This window comes from Grampus griseus, assembly GCF_964374135.1.
Source record: "Grampus griseus genome assembly, chromosome: 16".
NCBI lineage: Eukaryota > Metazoa > Chordata > Mammalia > Artiodactyla > Delphinidae > Grampus > Grampus griseus.
In genome coordinates, this window is record NC_139010.1 from 27711478 (window position 1) to 27731996 (window position 20519).

A 20519-nucleotide genomic window follows, 5' to 3' on the forward strand; every position below is an offset into this window, starting at 1 on the left:
CAATCACTCTCTGCTTCCGTCATACAAAAGCTAATGGAGTTCCCAGAATCATCGTGCTGTTTCAAACTTGTGTATTCCCTTTGCCTGGAATGTCCTCTCCTCTCTGCTCCCCTCCTTAACTTGGCAAAATCCAACTAGTCCTTCAAACTCAGTTCCTCGGCCATCTCCTTTGGGAAAATTTGCTGTTCTGGCTCAGGAGCTCGTCCCTCTGCTCCTCCAGCGCCTGCCTGGCACGTACCTCCCTCAGTGGACACGAGATTCACTCACGTGAGTGTCCCTCTGCACACCTCCCTGGGCTACACCAGGTATCTCCCAGCACCTTTGAAGACCTCTCTGCCCAGATCTTCACTTGTCTCTCAGTCTCCGTGTGGTCAAAACAAAACTTCTCTTCTCACCAAAACATTCCTTCACGACTACTCACATTTCTAGCAAAGATACCACCATTTCTTTCAATATTCAAGACACTTTGCCATTACCTTTGATGGACCCTTTTTAAATCTCCCATATCTAATGGGAACTTCCTTTGCCATACCTCTCATCAGAGCTAATGTCTAATCAGAGCCCAGCACCCACGGGTAGAGCTGGACCAATGACCTACAGGCAGCACCTATTCCAAGTGGTTGGTCTGTGCTCCTCTGGTGGTCATTTTGAATATTAACCCTTTCTGTTTCTCATCATCTTTTCTTCACCCTACACCCAGACTATAATAAATCCTAGTTGATACCTGGGTGTCCTGTGTCCCATGAGAAAGAATATGCGCTCCCTGCAGCCTTTCAGCTGTTCCTACCCTCTTCTATTCACCCTTACACGCTTAGCCAAGTCTTTGGAAAACATCACTCTTAACCTTCCCTGCTCAGTGGTCTATGGTGTTTTCTGTGGTCTAACACACAAACCTCCAATTCCTCTGCTCAACCAGACCAATCCAGCTGTATTTTTTATATCCCTCTACCAAACACCCCATGTTCCAGTTGGGCAGAGAACATCAATATGTATAATAGAACCCATAAAAATATTTTTTGTTGTTTTTAAGTTACAGAAAATACATTCTCATCTTAAAGAAAACACATGTGTACAAAGTAAAAAAACAAAATGTGTGTCTCCCCACCCTGCCTTCACCTCCAATCCCATTCTCTAGAGGCAATCACTGACTTGGTTCCAATCTTCCTACCTCCTATTAGTTTTCTCCAATAAGTCTCTTCCCCAGAAGCTTCTTGGACTGAACCATCCCATGTAGGGTCCAGTACCATATACTATTCAGGGCTTAGCTGATCCCAGATCTGTTCACTTTCCTTTTTAATTGACCCTGCAATTCTTGAGGCTGGATGAAACCTGCATCTCCTCTTATACCTCTTGTGTGCCTTTAGAACTGAATGTAGCACTGAGCCTCTGACAGGTACTTAATAAATACTTTGTAAAGATTGACTCTAGCTTCTCCTCCAGAAAAATATATGCAAAATCTCTAACTAGCCACCTTTTCCTAACCTGGCTGCACCATCGAGCTCACACCCCTGTAACTGAGGGGCTGCCAGTCAACCCCAGCTCCATGTCAGCAAGTGTGCGTGGAGCCCAAGCTCCCCTCCTTAGGGCAGAAGTACATGGAAGCAGGCATGCAGACAATGAGAGAAAGAGGAAGGGATGGGGGAAGGGAAAGGGGCACACAGGTATATCTCAGCTGGGGACATAAGATCCTGGGGAAAGGTCTAATTTAAACTTTTGTTGGAACTTAAAGGTTTGCTTAATAATGGTTTGAAATTCTCCGTGGTGTAAATTGGCAGGCTTCAAGATAGCATGAACTCCTATCCAATGCCCCAGCCCCAGGGCCCTTTCTGCCCCCAAAGCCTCCTAGAACACCTTGGCTGTGTGAGGACCCCTCTACCTTGGCCAAGCAGCACCCCCACTAAGGCTTCTTGTTGGTCCCTATTGGCCCCTGTCTTGCCCTCATCCCGCAGGAAAAGTTCCCTCACCAAATGAAAACGAGCTGTGAGGTACCATGTCCCTGGCCTGTGTCTAAGGCGCCTATGCCTCGAGAAAGTTTGACACTTTCACTCAATGGTATCTGAGCTGGGTTCTGGAAGTGCTTTGGAGATAAGAAAAAAGAACAAAAGGATAGTGGCTTCAGGTGCCAAGTCCTGTACCCTGAGTCAACCAGGCAAACTTTGCTTTCATTTGATTAAATCGGTTTGTGCTTTAAAAAGAAAAAAGATTAACCAGTGACCTAAAAAACCCAGACAGTCAAGCCCTGGAGATGAAACCTGTGTCTGGAAGTCACGTTCAGGATTCAGCTCTAGTAAACTATAGTTTGGATCACCTCCCCTGAGTCTTTCCAATCAAGCTAGGGTCAGGTGAAGCACGTATCCCTCTGCCCTCTCAGGCCAGTGGAACCTGCTGTTCTGAGCACAGAGGTTTCTGGTTTAAAGCAGAAAAGCAAGGATAGGAAGGTTCTTGGGGAAAGGGGGGACAAAGTGCCAAGGAGTCCCTTGGGAGTGACTGTTGGAAGAGAAAGGCCAGACCTTGGGCTGGAGGAGTGGAGACACCTACCTTGACACCGCCGTCCGACTTCTTGTTCAATAGGCTTTTGGCAGCTGTGAAAACAAAGAGAAAAATCAAGTCTCCTGTATTGTACCCTCTTCCCATCCTGAAGTCTGGCAGCTGGATCCGCAAGAGACTGATGTGTTTGACAAGGGGGCCAGGAGTCTCCTGAACCCCCTAGAAGAGGCCCTTCCTGATGCCCCAAAGCAAGAAGGGCATCTCAAGCAGCGTCAGACCCTCAGGGTGGCACCCCAGGATCTCCTCTGCCATGGAAGAGGGCTCAGCAGAAACAGGGACACTCCGCATTCAGGAGGAGAAACCACATTCAGTACTGGGGCTGCCTGGGCCATTGGGAACTCTGCCTTCAACAGCTTCCACCTAGGCCTGGAAGCAGAGTGCCAGGGTGAAAGGTGAGGGCTCTGTCCCTAGATGCCATGGAGATTCTCAGGACAGCCAAGCTGCAAGGATGCAAGACATCAACTGAGTGTTCTCAAGAAACAAGAGTGTCACAGTTCATGAAGGAGACCAGACGTGAGGACAGACAGACACAGACACAGAGACTAGGACCACCTACAGGAAGGTTTTGCCAGGGGGTTGAAGCCTTGACTGGGCATGTCCTCACTGCCACCCTTTCCTCAGTCTACTCTCTGGACTGGGTAGAATAATGAGGTATTAAGGACTGAGCAGAAAGGACTGGGTAGAATAATGAGGTATTAAACAGATTCTAGCCAGGCACAGGGTGATGCTCAAGGCTGATGAGCTCCACATAGGAAGGCTGGTGATGCCTGTTCGCCACAAAGGTCACAAGAAAGTAGCAGACAGTGGATGGGAGACTCCAGGGAGATTGAATCAGTCCAACTGTCTGATCCACCTAGACTTCGATGGGTTTGCATCTTGGTTCTACTGCTTGCTAGCTGTGTGAGTTACTTAACCTCCCTGAACCTCAGTTTCTTTATCTATAAAATGGGATAATGGCATGAAAAGCACTAAGCAGAGTGCCTGGCACATAGCAAGAACTCAGCAGGTGTTAACTACTGTCACTATTGCTGCCATTCTTCCCTTCAGGTAGCCTTTCCTACCCAAGCTGGGTCTCCAGTGAGAATAAGGGTCCTTGCATCACAAGAATTCTGACCTCCAAAAATGGCCTTTGGTCCTATCTCCAGTTTACGCTGGGGTGATTTGAAACTTATTTTTAAAATGTGTTTACTACTATGCCTGACCACCGACGGTGTTAAGTGCTTTACATACGTCAAATTTCTCTACTCTGACAGCCCATTAGAATCACTTGGGAGTTAGAGAAAAATGCTTATGCCTATCCCATGCCCTAGAGATTCTGATTTTATTTGTCTGGGGTGGGGTCTCAGCATCAGGATTTCTTTCTTAACAAGTTTTCTCATACAGGCAGGGTTGAGGGCCTTAGACATACATGATCTTAATCGTCACCATGTTATTTCTTAGCCCCATTGGAGAGATGAGGAAACTAAGGTTGGGAGAGCTGATGTGACTTGCTCAGGGTGTGGCAGGGCTAGGATCCAACCTCTGGAGCGGCTATCTGCACAGCTTCTGTACTCTACGGCATTTCAGACCCCGAGGCCGGCAAATGCCAGACTTCACAATTGTGAAGGGCGTGGCTTCCCCTTTGGGGCCGCCCACCAGTGCCGCTGAAGCCTAGTCTTCCGCTGTGGGCAGCTCAGCTCTGGGCCACGCCAGGGCTGTCTCGGGCCAACTTGGCCGCAGCCCTCACAGGCAGGCCAGGCTCTCGGGCGGGTGGCGTCAGGAGGAAAGCCTCCTGCTGCCCAGCTCCACGTCCCAGGCTATTGCCTCCTGAGAGTTGGCAAGCGCCCAGCATGCACGGCTGGTTAGGGGGCTCCGTAACACCGATGCGCTCGCAGATGCCAAGTTAGGTGGTCCGTCCGGCATGCCCATCTCAGCCCGCAAGCATGGGACTCGCCTCCCTGGTGAGCGGGCCTGGCATGCTGGCCCTCCTGGTGGGGTGGCAGGGAGCCGAGGCAGGCGGTCGGGGAGGACTCATGCCACGTACCTTGCCCGGCCAGGCCGGCGGCGCTCGCGGCAGGCGAGGCGGGGGCGGAGCTCTGCCTGCCAACTGAGGGGATACAGTCTCTGAGTGCACAGAGCTGCCGCAAAGCCACGGGGGCCAGTCAGCAGCGAGCATGCCCCAGCGCGAGGCACAGGAACCCGCTGCCGCTGTGCACGGCAGGGTCCGGGCGGCGTGGCCAAGCCGGCCGAGCTGGGGGAGCAGAGGTGCCGGGGGCAGGCTGGTGAGCAGGTGCAGCCAGCCCTGCAGCAGTCTGGGAACCTGAGAGAACCGGGCTCGGACAGGGCGTGGGGGATCCCGCGGCTCCACCTGTCCCACGACCACCTCGGGTGAGGGTCTGCAGGTCAAAGCCTGACTTGGCAAGGGGCCGTGTCCCTTCCGAGGCAGCCCAGCCCTAGCTTAAGGCTGTCAGGAAACAGCCTCATCTGCAAACCTTCCTCCCCAGGGGGACCTAAAGGAGGACATTTTCAGAGGGCAGCCCTTTCCTCTGGCCGCATTCCAAACAGTAGAGAGACTGGCACTCGGGGCCCAGGGAGGGTCCGTGGCCCTTGTGCAGCCAGTTCACTGATGTTCCACGGCCCCCAACTCCTCAGAGACACCCGTCACTTTCCCTCTTCAAGACAGGTGGCCAGGAGAGGCTGCATTTCAGAGTTCCAAAGGTGTAGGTGCCCCAAAAATGAGCGCCCAGAAAGTAAACAAAGGCCGCTTAAGCAATACATTCTAGAAGCCCCGACTGCACCACAAGCCAACCTGCTAGAATCCAGGGATAAGCTGAACCTTCTATTTGGGATCAACTCAGAAAACAGCCTCACTTGTTCCTAAAGAAGCACACAAGTGCCCTTCCTTCTTGATTATACTTCTAGACACCTCTTCCTACAGAAGCTTCTGGAGACTGGCTCTGTCTTCCACCTGTCCCAGAGTCAGGGCAGACGAGGTCATCCTGGAGTGCTTGCAGCATTCCTTTTTGTTTGTTTGTTTTTTTGCCTCCTGCGCCAGGGCAAAGTGAGTGCCACGGCCAGACAAAGTCTGGGTAGCAAGGACAGGAGGCTCTTTAGGGATCAGTGAAGGTGCTGTGTTGTAACAGAGAGACTGAGTTCCTGAAACCAGGACACCAATTTCATGAAATGGACGGGGAGAGGCTGATGCAGAGGCCGGAGACCACGGGATGGGGCACATGCTATTGATTTCCTAGCAGCCTGTTTCACATCTCTTCCACTCAGAGAGAGAAGAGATCACCTCATTCTAGGGTCGGCACATATCTGCCCTTGAGCGTCCTCTAGAAAGGCTTTCTTAAACCCAGAAAGTAGAAGGTGCAAGTAATTAGAGGACCAGAGGCCTGATGTGGGACAACAGCTCCACCTCTGCAGGAGGTGGCCCACTGTGCCCTCCTGTCCCCATTTGTGAGGTGAATTCAGAACACAAGATCGAGCCCCAACTAGGGTCACAGGGGATGGGCCTGAGGGGGACACTCTCCCAGCTTACTCTCCAGTCCTGACCCTCCAGGGCCCTGTGGCTCTCACTCGGGCTAGAGCTCATGAAGCCCCAGAGCCAGGGCTGGAGGTTACCGGGAACCAGTACAGCCAAGCCCGTGGACTCAAGCTCAAGGGAGCAATCTCTGCCCAGGTAGCTGCCCACCTGAGCCTCCCCCACACACAACCCCCCCACCCCCATGGCTGTGTAGAAGGAAAGCAAGGGAGGGAGTCTGGTTATGAGAATGAGAAGGGGGTCTTGAACCAAAACAGTGGGGCTGGGGGTTAGGGGGAGGGAAGATCAGGGGAAAAGGCAAACTGGGAAGAAACCTTTCTGTCTTAAGTCCCCTCATTAATCTTTTCCTCACAGAAAAGCCACTGTGCTTCCCAAGTGAGGGCAAACAATGATGAGGGTGGGGGGAGGGGGAAGGTGGAATGTCTTGCATCTTAAAAAGAAATGTCAAGTGTGATTTACAAATTACTGGTCCCAACTCTCCCAATTCCTCACGCAACATTAAGCAAATTCCTTTCCCTCCATCCTGCTGGTCTCTATTTCTTCACTTTTACAGTTGGTACAAAAGAGAATATTTTAAGCACAGTGCCTGTAAAAGGTTTAAACATCTGGAATAATTTCTATCAGTCATCTCCACTTGGACACAACGATGTAGTGATCGTCCCAGTCAGCCAATTAATGGTGGTGTCTGGGAAGATTCACTACATCTCATCTCCTTCTTTTTCCCAGCACATCCTCCAATGCCCTTGAGACTGGCTAAAATCTTAAAGTGCTGAGAGTCTTCAGACAATTAAGTAAGAATACCCAGGGACAAGGTAAATGGAAGACTGGGCAGACTACTCCTTGGGAGGTTCTAGGGAATACAGTTCATAAACCTGAAGTCAAGTAAAGCCCCCCAGAATTTCAGGTTACAAAACTCAGCTGCAGCAGCCCCTCCAAACAGGATCCTCATCATCTTGGTCAAGGTGTTGCCTGAGACACCCAGTGTCAGGATGGCATGATATATGGCAACAGCCCATTCTGACCCACTCACCTCGTAGAGTTAAAGTGCACAGCTGAAAACATACCTGAAAAGTTCCTGGAGACAAGCATGGTCGTGAGGATGGCACCCTGGGGAAAGAAGAGGGTCCTATGAATTCCATCAGGCTCTAGAAAAGCACAGTCTGTTCTCACGCAGAGGGCAGCTGCTGGCTAGGGGCTCCCAATGAGTACAACCTTCATAGCTCAGCTCCAGCCAGGAGGGGAGCTTCCTTCTGTGATGGGGCAGGGGGTGCACTGCTGAAAGGTATGATTTCAGGATGCTGGCAGCCTGGCCCAGAAGGCTAGACTCACCTTCAGTTTTCTCCGGGCATTGAACTTGCGTAGGCACTCCACGGTCTCTTGACGATGCATCATAGATGCCACTGTGGACCGTTGCTGGAAGCCAAATAGACAGGCCTGTGAGCCCCCCACCGGATCCTAGGCCCCTCACCATAGTCCCAGCACCGGTGGCCATGTGCTCAGCCGCCCCAGAGTTGCTCTGAAGATAAGATGAGGTCATAGATGTGAAAATGCTTTTACAATAAAAGCACTACCCAAAAATCAAGGTTATGTAAGGACAATAATCTGTTTTCATGAAAACACCACCGGTAATTGATGCTGGATGAAGGTGCCCAAGAGAGCATTCTAATCTTCCTTGGGAGATGGAGGCTATGGAACGGGAGAGTATTTTGTGTGTTGTGATCCTCATGCAGTTATTCCTTCAGCAACTATTTAGTGAGCACCTACTGGGCTCCAGATTCTGGGCAGTGAGAGAACAGAAAGGGTTCCTGCTCTCCAGAGAGAACATTCATTCCTTCTAAGAGTTCCTCTCAACAACCATCCCACTCGCCAACAAGGTCGTAAACGAAGCTGTGATCTGAGAAGCTAAGGATCTTTACCTTGAAGCATTAATTCTTTTCACCGTTTTGGATAGGAATTTTTCTTCAATGTATCACTGCTAACTTCCTCCTTAAACAGAGTCCCCTGAACATGATTTACATTTCCCTGATGACACAGGGTCAGCAATACAAGCATCAATGATTACATATCCTAATACAGAGATGTTCTCAGGGTCTGCTGAGATATATAGGAGGATGGAGGGTGGGGTCCACAAACACGACCCCAGAACATAATGTTTCCGCAGTTCTTGAGTACCCATTTTAAGTGGCTCATCCCCTCACTCTGCTGTTGTTACCTTGGCCAGCCTGCTAAAAAAATAAATCCTACAACATGCAGCCTGGTGCCCACACCCCCACAGGGCCATCCTGCCTTCCTTCCCCTCTGGCCGCTCCCTTTCCTAGTTCCCAAAGCAACTCTCCCAACCTTATCTACCTTCCCCAGATCTCATATTTCACCTCCTCCTCCAAAGTGTAAACTTCTCCACAAAGTGAAATGAGAGATCATCAAGCAAGAACTTCAACTTCAGCCTTCTAACCACAAGCTGATTTTCACACCCCTGCAACCTAATCCCAGGTCTCAGAAGCATCATCCCTCATGTGCTGACCCCTTGACCTGGGCTCAGGAGTCCCTCTCTCATTGTGCTATCCAAACACTGGTTCCTCAGTTAGCCAATATTTTTAACCCCTCATATTCTGGATTATATTCTTCTCTGTAGTCTACACAATACAGTCAAGCGCAAGATTTTAAAAACTCCCGACTCATCCATCTTCTCTAACTAGTACCATGTCTTTCTCTCTTCACCCTCATTCCCTCCTCACCTCACTGTAAACAGGCTTCAGTCTCTCTCCCTCCACTGCCTCTATCAGTGAAATAATGAAACAATGCTTCTAATTGGTCAGAGCCAACAGGCTCTCTTCTGTCTTTATCATGGACTCTCTGAAGCATCTAATTACAGAACCTCCCTTCCTGAGACCTCCTGTTTCTTAGGATCTCCTGATCCTCCTTCTCCCATGGAAATTCTCATTCTCAGTCTCCTTTGCCGGCTCCTCCAACTCTCCCTGGCGCTAAATGCTGGTGGCCATCTCTTCTCTTACAACAGCCCACAGTAAGAATTCAATCAGGGGCTTTCCTGGTGGCGCAGTGGTTAAGAATCCACCTGCCAATGCAGGGGATACTGGTTCAAGCCCTGGTCCGGGAAGATCCCACATGCCGCTGAGCAACTAAGCCCGTGCGCCACAACTACTGAGCCTGCGCTCTAGAGCCCGCGTGCTACAACTACTGAGCCCGCGCGCCTAGAGCCCGTGCTCCACAACAAGAGAGGCCACTGCAATGAGAAGCCCGCGCACTGCAACAAAGAGTAGCCCCCGTTCGCCGCAACTAGAGAAAGCCCGCGCGAAGCAACGAAGACCCAACACAGCCAAAAAATAACCCTCCAAAAAAACAGAAAAAGGAATTCAATCAGCATAGAAACAATCCCATCTATTTCTATAGCCCCAACACCACCAAAATGACTACAACCTATATTTCCAATTTTTAACTTCTTTTCCATATTTCTAACTACCCACTGGATATCTCCAGCCAGAGGTCCTCAAACACCACACTTAACATGTAGGAAACTAAAATCATCATCTTTTCTCACAAACAGGTTCATCCTCTGGGTTTCCTCTGGGTCAGTGAATGGTACAACCCTCCACTCAGTTACCAATTCAAAACCTGGCAGTCCTCATAGATCCCACTCTCTCCTTCACCTCCCAAATCCAGCTGGTCACTAAATCCTTTTCATTCTATGTCCCAAACATCTCTCAGATGTGTCCACTCCTTGCCATACCGCCCACTCTCCTATTATTACCCTTAGCCGAGACCTCATCTGGACTTGCTTAGACAGTCACGACAGCTTCCTGAGCTCTCTGCCCCTGCCTCTTTCCTCTTCAATTCCATTTTCTACACAGCTTCCAAACTGATCTTTCTTAATTAACTGCATACTTCATTCCCTCTTTAAAACCCTTAAATGGTTCCCTGTGCTTTCAGAGTAAAATCCAAACTCCTTAGGCAGAAACCTGTATGTCCTGGAATCTTTTTGGCTTCAGTCTCTTGTATTCCTGTAGTCCTACGTTCATCTACAACCAAACTACTCAATATTCCTTAAACTCGCCACAATTTCCCCATGGCCTCTCACCTTGGCCCTTGCTAACCTCTGTCTGCAGGTTATCATCCTGGGGAACTCCCAGTCATCTGCCAAGAACCAGGACAGAGCCCACCTCCTCCATGCCTTTAGCAATCCCACTGCCCACCAGAGACGGCAGGAGCTCCTATATACTCATTAGCTTCTTTTACGTACTTGTCACATTGCAGAGTGGTTGCCTGCTTGAGTGCCTGTCTCCCCAGATAATCTTTGAGATGTGTGAGGGAAGGCACCATGCCTTATTCATCTCTGTATCTACAGCACCCACACAGGGACCAGCATCAAAGAAGCATTCAGTAAACACGGGAAAGAACAAATACATAAATGCATCGTAGCTGTCAGGAGGCCTAACAAGAGGCAGACCCTCTTGTTTGAAAAAAGATGTTTCAGCCTGATAGAATTGTACACGAAAACAGAATATGCGGACCCACAATGATAGCCCTGGGGGCTTCTCCTAGGGCGAGATTTATGACTGAACTTCAGGAGGCTCTTTTTCATGGCTCAGAGGCCCCTTCTGTTCATTTGCTGGGTCTTGGTCACATTTCCATTAGAGTCGTCTAAGAGCTGAGAGCTGAGATCCGAATAGGCACTCTAGGCATGGCAATTCACTTTGAGTTCTGCTAGCTGCTTTCTCTCATCAACTAGAGTCTGCAAGGGTCAACCTAAGCCCTCATTCAAGATCAAAGCTAAACCACACCTGACAAGTGAGTGGGGGAGAGACAGAGGCCAGTTAGTCCCAATCGCCTCCCCAACTCCTCCTGATGACATTTGCTGCCCCTGGGCCCCATCCAGTGCCCCCTCCCCTCTGCTGGGTCTTAGCTCAGGGCCCAAAATGATTATTCTCTATTCATAAGAAGGAGGGTAAAGACAGTGCTATGGGCACATTGAAAGCTGACATCCCTGATCTCCTTGATCTCGGTGGAAGACACTTACACAGACCCATGGATGCTTGAGAGCCTGGTCAGCTGTGATACGCTTTGCAGGGTTTATGGTCAGCATCTGGTTGATCAAGTTCTTGGCTTCAGGAGTCACCGTGTCCCACTCTGGTGATGGGAACTAAGGAGCGGGAACAAGAGAAGGAGGGATATGAAATTTGTGAGCCTCATACCCCCTATAATTGGGGTACTCTGTGTTACCTAAAGCTGCCCAGCAGGGTGTGGGAAAGCCCTGGGGTATCCCAGGAGCAGGGTCAACTTAAAGACCGGGAAAGGAAAACAGAACAATCATGGTTAGAATGCCAGAATATCAGACCGGGAGACTTTGACATCTTCTGGTTCAACTCCATCTCTCTACTAGGAGGAATCAGGTGTTCAGCGCTGTGCCGAAGGCCCCACTGCAGTGGGAGAGCCACCAGACTTCTCATCCCTATGCCATGCAGCACACCACACAGCCACACCATTCTTTGCAAATAACAGTCCAAAGGGCTTCAGTGGACTCCGTGACTTTACAGCTACCAAAAATGGCTGTGCAAAAAAGCTGCTCCCTGGGACAGGTGGTGTCAAGAACTGAGGCCTATATGCCATGCGCATCCCTGGGTCTTCAAAATCCCTGACACTCCCTGTACCCTGTGACACACTCAACACGCCCCTTCCCCTGGTCAGAGCCTGAGGGGCAGGAACAAACAGGTCCTTACATCATAGGCTCCGGCCTTGATCTGCTGGTACAGCTTGTGCTGATCCTCATCCCAGAAGGGAGGGTAGCCCACCAGGAGGATATACAGGATGACCCCTACGAGACAGGACACAGGTCACTGGGGTCAGTCACCTGCTTTGCTGAGGAACCAAGAAAAGCCACACAGGGCTCAGAGCCACCCAGAAAGTCAAGGCCATACCAGAAGGAGAAGTGAATGGCAGCCAATAATGCTGTGCCACTATGCTTCACTCCCCACGTCACCAAGCCGCGTCCGGGATTTCTTTAGGCACAACCCACCTGCTAAGGCATGGGCAAATCCCTCTTCAAGAAGGATGCAACGTCATCTAGGAAATACTTGGGGAGAAGGGTGTGATGGAAACAGCCATCCCGGGGACACTAGAGCAAACACCGTGAGCTCACATATACCAGACGCCTGTGGGACCCACAAGGAAGAGCAATGCCTCTTTCTTGCCATCGCTGGAAGTCGAGGGCCCTTAACACCAAAAAGCTGAGTGTGTGGAATGGGCTTACCGCAGGCCCAGATATCCACAGGTTTTCCATACGGATCTTTCCTCAAGACCTCAGGGGACAAGTAACCTGGGGTGCCAGCAAAACCTGTAGCGGAAGAGACAGCGGAGGCACACTGAACCCACTTTCTCTTTCATTAAACCCACATTAGCAATTTCCCCCAAGTCCCTTCTTACTCCTGTTGCATTTGCTACATAAGCTCTCAGCACACGGGCAGCAAGAGATGACGGGCTGGGCTTCTTGTAGTGCCCGGAATCTAAATCAGAGGGTAAGTCCATGTGTCTACCAGGAATTCCCATCCTCCCCAGAGGCAGCAAGAACACAGTGCTAACAGCAGCAAGTCTCACTGTACTGAGTCATGGAGGGCCAGGGGGAGTTCTGCACCCTCCCCTCCTCCAGTCCCTGAGGAGCCCAGGGCCATTAAGGGTCTGGCTTCTAGTTATGAAAGAGGAAGGCAGATCAGGAAGAGGAGGAAGGGCGGGGGCTGCATTCCAGGAAGACAGGGTCACTCTTACCAAACCAAGCCTGTTGCTCTCCCTGTACTTCGATGGCTAGGCCAAAATCAGCCAGCTTGACTGCGGCACCCTTGCATTTACTCGCCAGCAGGAGGTTCTCAGGCTGTATAAGGAAGACAGAGAACCTCGTGAGGCACCCACCCGCAGCCCAGACGGAGCCTAGTTTGGGCCTCGCAGTACTACCATCTGGCACCAGGTGGCGCCAATGCTTCACAAGCAAGAGGCAAAGGGGGAACCTGGGTAGTACCTTCAGGTCCCGGTGGACAATGTCATGCTGGTGGATATGGTTAACACTCTCCAGAATCTGATGTATACAGTGGCTGCAAAAGCAGAAGAAAGGTCAGTTCAGGGTTAAACCATCCATGACCACACGCTGTGGACAAAAGCACTTATCTCTGGGTCAGGGATTCACAGAGAATCACTCAACGAGGAGCTAGAACCTTGGACTTCGGACATCATCTGTTCAACCTACTTTATAGAAGAGGAAACTGAGGCCCAAGCAGATTAAGTGGTTTTTCCAGGCTCTCCTGCTAGATAATGGCAGAGGGCAGACTAGAACAGGGTCCACCATGCCTCCTTAGACTGTAAAGGCCCAACATATTCAACTGGTTTCCAAGAAACTGGGGGACATCTCAGACTCCTGAGAAAGAGAGACCATCCAACTCCTTCCTTGTTTCTCTTCCCCGCTATGGTAACCCTGTTCTTGGAGAAGAGGCTTGTGGTAGCAACTCAGGAAGGATAGTCCAACTTATTAGCTTAAGTTGTTTCGGGGGTGGGTACACTCATTCTTTCATTTAAACGTTTATCGAGCACCTACAGGCACTGTGCTTGGTACCACATCAGCTGTAAAGATGACCCAGTGCCTGCCCTGAGGTTTATCATCTAGTAGGGGAGATAAAACAAGTACACAGGCACCATCAAGAAACAAGGTACTAAAGAGGGTTCCAAACAGGCACCTGAGGAGCATTTCTGATCATGATTTTTCATAGGAAAAGACAAACTAACCTAGAGTCACATTCAGCTGCTGATTCGTGAATCCAACTTCCAAACCATCCTGCCACACTTACAGTCAAACTCCTGGTGGGGTGTACTGGCAGTCTAGAGCACTGGTGAAAACTGGGGGATGATTATGGCCCCCAGAGGACATCTGGCAATGCCTGGAGACATTGCTGGTTGTCACAACTGAGAGGGACAGTGCTACTGGCATCTAGCAGGTAGATGGTTCTAAACCTACAATGCACAGGAGGGGCCCTAACGACAAAAAATTATCTGGCCCAAATGTCAGTAGCGCCGAGGCTGAGGAACCCTGGCCTAGAGAATGGAGCAGGTACTACCAAGTGTCTGCTGAACTGGTGACCTGGACTTATTTTTCCTTCCTTTAAAAGCTGATGCTGGGGCTTCCACAAGAGCCAAAGGGTCTTGCTGGGCTCCTGGAGGCGGAGGTTCAGGCCTCCCTATAGGACACAGCCCAAGAGTAGGCCAAAGAGACTTTAAGACTGAGCTGAAGAGGCGAGTCTCCACAGAAATATATAATTAGAACAGAGCCAAGCTAGCAGGGAGAGCCTTCTGGCCAAAAATGGCAAAAGTGCGAACTGTCCCAGCAGAGCCAGGCCAAGCCCACTGGTACAGTCACCCGCCCCGGCCCCCCCTCCTCCCCGCCAGGCTCCCTGAGCTATCACTGCCTCCTCCCACCCAGAGCCTGGTCCTCCCCTGCTGGCACTGGAATTCATCTCCCACTTGAGAATTTTTCCTGAGGCTGAAGCATCTGAGGTTGATCAGCAAACAATGGCCTCTCAGGGTTGAGAAATCTGTGAGGAAGCTGTGCTCCCCCACCCTCCAGAGGCAGCCAGAGCTGCCACATATGCCTGAGAAGCTGCAGGCAGGATGATCAAAATCAGGTTGTAAGGACATCACCCGAGAGAAAACTCAGGGCGGGGGAGGAGCCGAGGAAGGAAAGGCAGGCCAAACAAGCGCCCCAGAGCTGCGGTGTGGGAGGAATTCTGCTGTGTCACACGGAGGAGCTGCCAGGGCTTCCTGGAGGGCTGGGGGCTGAAGGGTATGGCCGAGGAATGGTCCTCTAGCCTGCGGAGCCCCAGATGGGGGCTGGTGATGGTGGTCAAGACACAAGGTCATTCAGGCTGAAATCTCCCAGGAAGGTTCCCCGGTTGCATTATTAACCCAGACATTTACACTCCTTTGGGACACAAACCATGTTTTCTCCATCTCTGGATCATCCCCAGGATGCCTCGTTATGCAGCAGGATTTGTCAAAAGAAAGAAGCAGGGATAGGGAGGGTCCTTGGGCCCTTGTGAGTAGGCGGTGGTGCAAAGAAAAGGTATTTCTGGTGTGACGGTGTAAAGGAGATATGTAAGAGCTTTGCAAAAAAACTGATCTGGGAGTGCTGAATTATTAACTCCTAACAATACCCACGGAATGTAGCCTGAGTCCAGCTCTACAGAATCCTTGTCCAGATAAGAGCTCTTCTGATCTCCCCCAAAGACGATTCAAATAGGCAGGAGGCCTGGCCCCCAGGGCCCTCATCTCACCTGGCATCAGCTTCACTGTAGTATTCTCTGGCCACAATGTCTTCAAACAGCTCCCCACCGGTAACACTGCAACCAACACAGAGGGTCAGAGGAGGCAGGTCAGGTGTCCAACCCCAGCATCCAACAGGTAACAGGTCACACTGTACAACAGCTTTAGAGAAGTGTCAGCTCTACATGCATTTTGTCTGAGAGCCCAGAGCACGCCAGTCCTTCAATGACATGGAGCTTCTCCTTGGGACAACATGGGCCCTCCCTTCCCCCTGCACATTTCTGTTTCTGTAACCTATAGATTAGCTAATACTCTGGTAAAGATGAATATACAGGCATCTAAGAGAAAATAATCAACCTACTCAAACAGTCATAGCTTTATTTGAGACCAATCTGAATACGAAGATAAAGCTGCCCAAGAATGACAGACCTACCACTGAAGTTGAAGAATAATGAGACCAAGGACACAGAGACCCAACCCGGAAAATACCAAAGAGGCGTTTCTAGGAGGTGAAGAGCCACTTTTAAGAAATTAAACTGTAACCAAAGTGGAGGAGAGACCAATGGGAGCCTAGTTTATGACTAATAAAAGGTACCTTCAATTTCCCAGAATTTTTAAGGTCATGCAAAGACCTATGTTCTATTTCTCCACTAAGGACAACACACCAAGAAACAAGAAAAAAGCATCTGCACAAGGTGTGCTGCTGAACAGAAATGCAAGAGCAATGCCATCCCGGGGTTCAGAGCCCGGGGGAGATATGGAGTGAGCAAGGAGACCCTCGGCAACCTGCCCATTACCAGAGGAAGTTCAAAATCAAACCCCTCTCCATGGGCAAAGGAGGGGGACCCTCGGCAGAGGCTGAAGACCCAGTTTAGGCCTTTTTTCCAAGCCTTCCTCTTGAGCCGGCTGGAGGGAAAGGCCCCCACACCCTCAGAAAGCGGCACTTACAGGTCAAACACGAGGTAGTGAAACCCTTCTTCAGAAATACTGTCATGGAGGCGTACTGCAAGAGAGGAGATGGGGACAGAGATTAACAGAGAGAAAACCTGGAAATCCTACTCCTCTCCTACTTGGCCACCCCAGCCCTGCCCCGTCCTGTCAGCCCCACAGGCTCTCTCCTGAGAATGGGCAGACGCCCAGCAGCCCCGGTCCAAGGCAACATGGCCACAAAGCAGAGACGACCAGACCCCAGGTCCAGCGCTCTGGTCGCCACCTCAGACTGCCTACAGTGTAGGCGAGAGACAGAAGCTTTGTGGCTAAGAAGTAAGATAGGACGGAGAAAAGCAAGAACCTTCTTCCCAGAGGGGGCTGGTCCCAGAGAAGGTAGTCCTGGGATATGACACGTGAGGGTGCAATGCAAAGCGAGCAGCACCGAGAGACACAGACTGCAGGGGGACAGAGAATGACAAGATGGGAGAGCCTGAGAGCCTGGAGTAGATGGGAACAGAAGAATTAGAGGGAGGGGAAGAAGTGGGAAAGGCAGAGCCCAGCAGGGAGGCGCGTGGAGGGAGGATGACGGATGGTGAGCATGGGAGGCAACACACAGATTCAGGCGACGACAACAATAACCATTTATTAAGTGCTCACTACGTGCCAGGCCTTGTATTAGGCTCTTTGCGTACATTACTTATGCTACAAGCATTTACTGAGTGACTGCTGGGTGTCAGACCCTGTGGTAGATGGCGGGATTTAGGAAGGACACAGTACGGGCCTTCAAAGAGTTTATTATTCCTGACGACCACCCCGAGATAAGTATTACTCCCATTCCACAGATGAGGACACTGGACGCTCAGGGACATACAGTATCTTGCCAAAGGCCAAAGATGTAGTGGGTCCAAATGTGAACCCAGCTCTTTCTGACACCAAAGACTGGTCCATATCACTGTTTCCTATAAGAAATGTGGAGTAGCCCATACACCCCGGCAACAAAGCAATGGAGCCCGGAGAGAAACCACTCACGAATGTGCCTACAACAGCATCAAAGACGGCTCCGAGAGGCTACTGCATGGAGCTGCAGTGAAGGCTGCAAGAAGAGGCTGCCGAGCAGAATCCCTTCCCACTCCCCACCTCCAGAGCTCTGGGCAAAAGCTCAACCTAATGTCTTCTGAGGTCTCCTCTTCAAGCCTGTACCCACAAAGCCACCTCCGGGTTAAATGCCAACCCCTGAGCATCATTCTAATGCAAACACAACTTTGTTTTGGCCAACCATCCTAGCTGCTCCTGTCCCTTCCCTCACCTGCACTCTCTTGATGGGGAGCCTATGTTCCAAAGGGCTTCTTCTGTTTGACCTTCACTCCATCCCTCAGCAGTTCCAGGAGCACCTTGCAGAGCACTTCAAGAATGGCCTGACACCAAACCAACCAGTGAAGTTCTTCGATACAAAGAAATCACAGTGTCTCTTCCATGTCCGGCCCCAACCAGCTCAAATGACAACTACCGTTTCCAGTGTGAGAGCGTTTCATCAGGGCTGAGGCACTTTCCTACGTACCCTTCCCACCAAAGCAGGATCAGCCGAATGTAAAATACAGGCACTCAGCCATCACTAGAGCCCTGTGGTTTTCCTCACTTGACAAAGGAGGACTCGGGCCTGCCAGGGCTAGAACCAGGGCCTGACAATTGTTTATACTTCATATTGCCAACCTTATTAGACCTGATCTGGTTACTCACCCCAAAATTCCCCCAGAACTCAGTATTTCTGCAATTTACCAATGGGATCAAAGGCAGGTGGTACTTCTAAAACCCTTCCTCCTCAAATGATTCTCTCCTATACTCGGGCTCATACTTCTCTAGGCCTGTGGGGGACATAAGGAAGGAGCCATAGCCAAACCCCTGCCTCCCTTCCACCCTAACTGAGCCAGGCACGCTCAAGCGAGCTCCCCCAAAGCCCTGCCACCCTCCCTCCTCACTTGTGGGTCTCTGGCAGGAGTTGGTGTCTCATGCTGAGTCCTGCTGCAGCTGCTGCTCCCTTGCTTCCAAGAGGACTTTCCATTTAATTAAAAATTTGCTACTAAAAAGCATTAAAGTGTGTAATACAAATAATCCCCTGGAAATCAGCTGTCCCAGAAGCTAAAGACCAGCTTCATTAGGGAGGTGACCAACAGCAGCAGGATGATGCACTGACAGGGCAGCAGGTACGATGCTAACAGCCACTCCCCGGGGAGTCCTGCCGCCTGGCCCTGCCTCCCCAGGATCCCTGCCCCCAGACCCACCGCCCCGAACCCAGCACAGCAGGGCTGAGAACAGGGCAAAAAGGGCAGGCACCCATGCCTCTGCCCAGACAGGGAGTCACTGGAACTCGCCCTTCTCCAGAAAGGCCACACACTGAGCCCAGGTGGGAGGAAGCTGGGAGGGGAATCAGAAGAGCAGAGCAGCAAAGGAAGACTAATCCTCCCAGGCCACCCAACCCAGAGAATGGCTTTGATGTGTGTCTCAGAGCATGGCAACCACCAAGACGAGGAGGGACAGGTGTGGAAGGCTCCATCGCTGAGCAAGACTGATATCTTTTTGTTTCCACTTGTAAAGAAAATTAACACAGGACTGAGAACAAGACAAGAAACTTGAACGCAGCACTCTAACTGCCAACCTAGCAGATTCTTGATATTAATGATCCAAATTACAATACCTAACTCGTAGCTGAGCTGTTTCAATGTGCTCGGCATTGTGCCAAGTGCTTTTACACATGTTATTTGACTGAACCCTTGCGTTAGCTCTGTTGGGTAGGTACTTCTATCACCTCCATCTAACAGGACAGGAAACGGTGGCTCCAAAAGAAACTCACCCAAAGTTATACTGAGCAGCAGAGCTGAGACTTGAGGACAAGGCAAACTGACAGCAAGATCCCTGATTTTGTGGAACTGCCTGCCAGGGAGTCACTTTCTCCATCCTCTTAGGCAAAGGAGCTCCAACCTGTCCCCACTAGCCCTGGCCATTCTGATTCACTCAGCAGTGTCCATTCAGCACCTCCCTGAAGGAGGCGTGACTGTACATGCCACGGACACAGCTGTGAACAAGGGAAACCCAGCTCTGCCACCGCGCAGCCTCTGGGGGATTGGGGAAGACGGGCTTTAAAGAAGCACTTACACAAATGCATAACCAAGCGGTACTGTACTGAGGGCTGTCAGGGAGAAGTAAAGGATGCTATGGATGCATGGGGAAAAAAAACAATCCAACACCCAGGCCATTCCACAGTCATGAGAGGGTACGAAGGCCAAGGAGGACCAGACCAACTCTAGACAGGAAGATCTGGAAAAGGAGTATGAAGCAGTTACTGCATTACAGTGATAAACCTAATTATTGTTCTTTACAAACTGTGGAAGGAAGAACAGGCCAAAAAAACCCCTCGATGTCTCATACCTTCAAGTACTGACAAAGCCACAACCCAAATTTTGTGGCTGTTTCCAATTCTTTAAAAGCCACCAACAGTATGCCACATTTTAACTACCAAACTTTGGTCAAAAAAGCACTGACAAAGTATCACTGTTCATGTCCATGGAAATAACACAGTGGGAAGGAGGTCCTGTCATCCCATGGGCTGGTGAGGGATGAACGCTGTCCTCCAGAAGCGGGTGGGCAGGGATTTGGGAGCTGCTCAGTTATGATCCAATGTTTCCTTCTCTTTCTTTACAACCGCTTTTGCTACACTTACTATTAGCTGTATGGACCCTGGGCCCAAGGTAAAACGCAGCCAGGCTTGAATAACTTGCGAACTGATTTGGGTCTGGGAGTCTAGGAGGGGTCACTTCTGGGAGCTGGAATCTCCATTTTCATCATTTCCACTTATTTCCTAGGCCTCCTTTGCTTGCTGAACCTTTTCAAAACAACTCCACGTAGAGGCACAGGTGACAAAACGGAGGCACAGGGGGGTGAAACCATGTGCCGAGGTCACAGCTAACCAGCAAATCCCAGATTCAAACCTAGAGGACTTGACTCTAAAGCCACAGACCTTTGCTTCTCCACGTGCAGTCCATGGATCAGCAGCGTGAGCATCAGCAGGAGATGTAAGGAAGCTCAGGTCCACCCCAGACCTACTGAATCAGAATCTGAATTTTAACACAATCCCTAAGTGATTCACGAGCACATGAAAGTTTGAGAAGTGCTGCTCTAAACCACAATGCTAGACTGTGATGAAACTGCTGGGGCA

The 20519-nt window shown here is 50.5% G+C and overlaps 1 protein-coding gene across 16 annotated transcripts in view; it reads right to left on the minus strand.

Moving 5' to 3' along the window:
• CAMK2G (calcium/calmodulin dependent protein kinase II gamma) overlaps positions 1–20519 on the minus strand; it is a 54149-nt gene that overhangs the window by 17764 nt on the left and 15866 nt on the right. For 8 of the 16 annotated variants that reach the window (XM_082673284.1, XM_082673291.1, XM_082673294.1 and 5 more), the window contains exons 4-14: positions 16328–16382; positions 15391–15456; positions 13092–13164; positions 12845–12947; positions 12333–12416; positions 11803–11897; positions 11103–11225; positions 7400–7483; positions 7135–7177; positions 4571–4633; positions 2539–2582 (exon numbers count right to left, since the gene is read on the minus strand). In XM_082673284.1, coding sequence (XP_082529410.1) covers positions 2539–2582; positions 4571–4633; positions 7135–7177; positions 7400–7483; positions 11103–11225; positions 11803–11897; positions 12333–12416; positions 12845–12947; positions 13092–13164; positions 15391–15456; positions 16328–16382 — 833 coding nt within the window. The remainder of the gene's footprint in view (positions 1–2538; positions 2583–4570; positions 4634–7134; positions 7178–7399; positions 7484–11102; positions 11226–11802; positions 11898–12332; positions 12417–12844; positions 12948–13091; positions 13165–15390; positions 15457–16327; positions 16383–20519) is intronic. The other 8 variants (XM_082673286.1, XM_082673280.1, XM_082673283.1 and 5 more) reach the window with 1 other exon arrangement.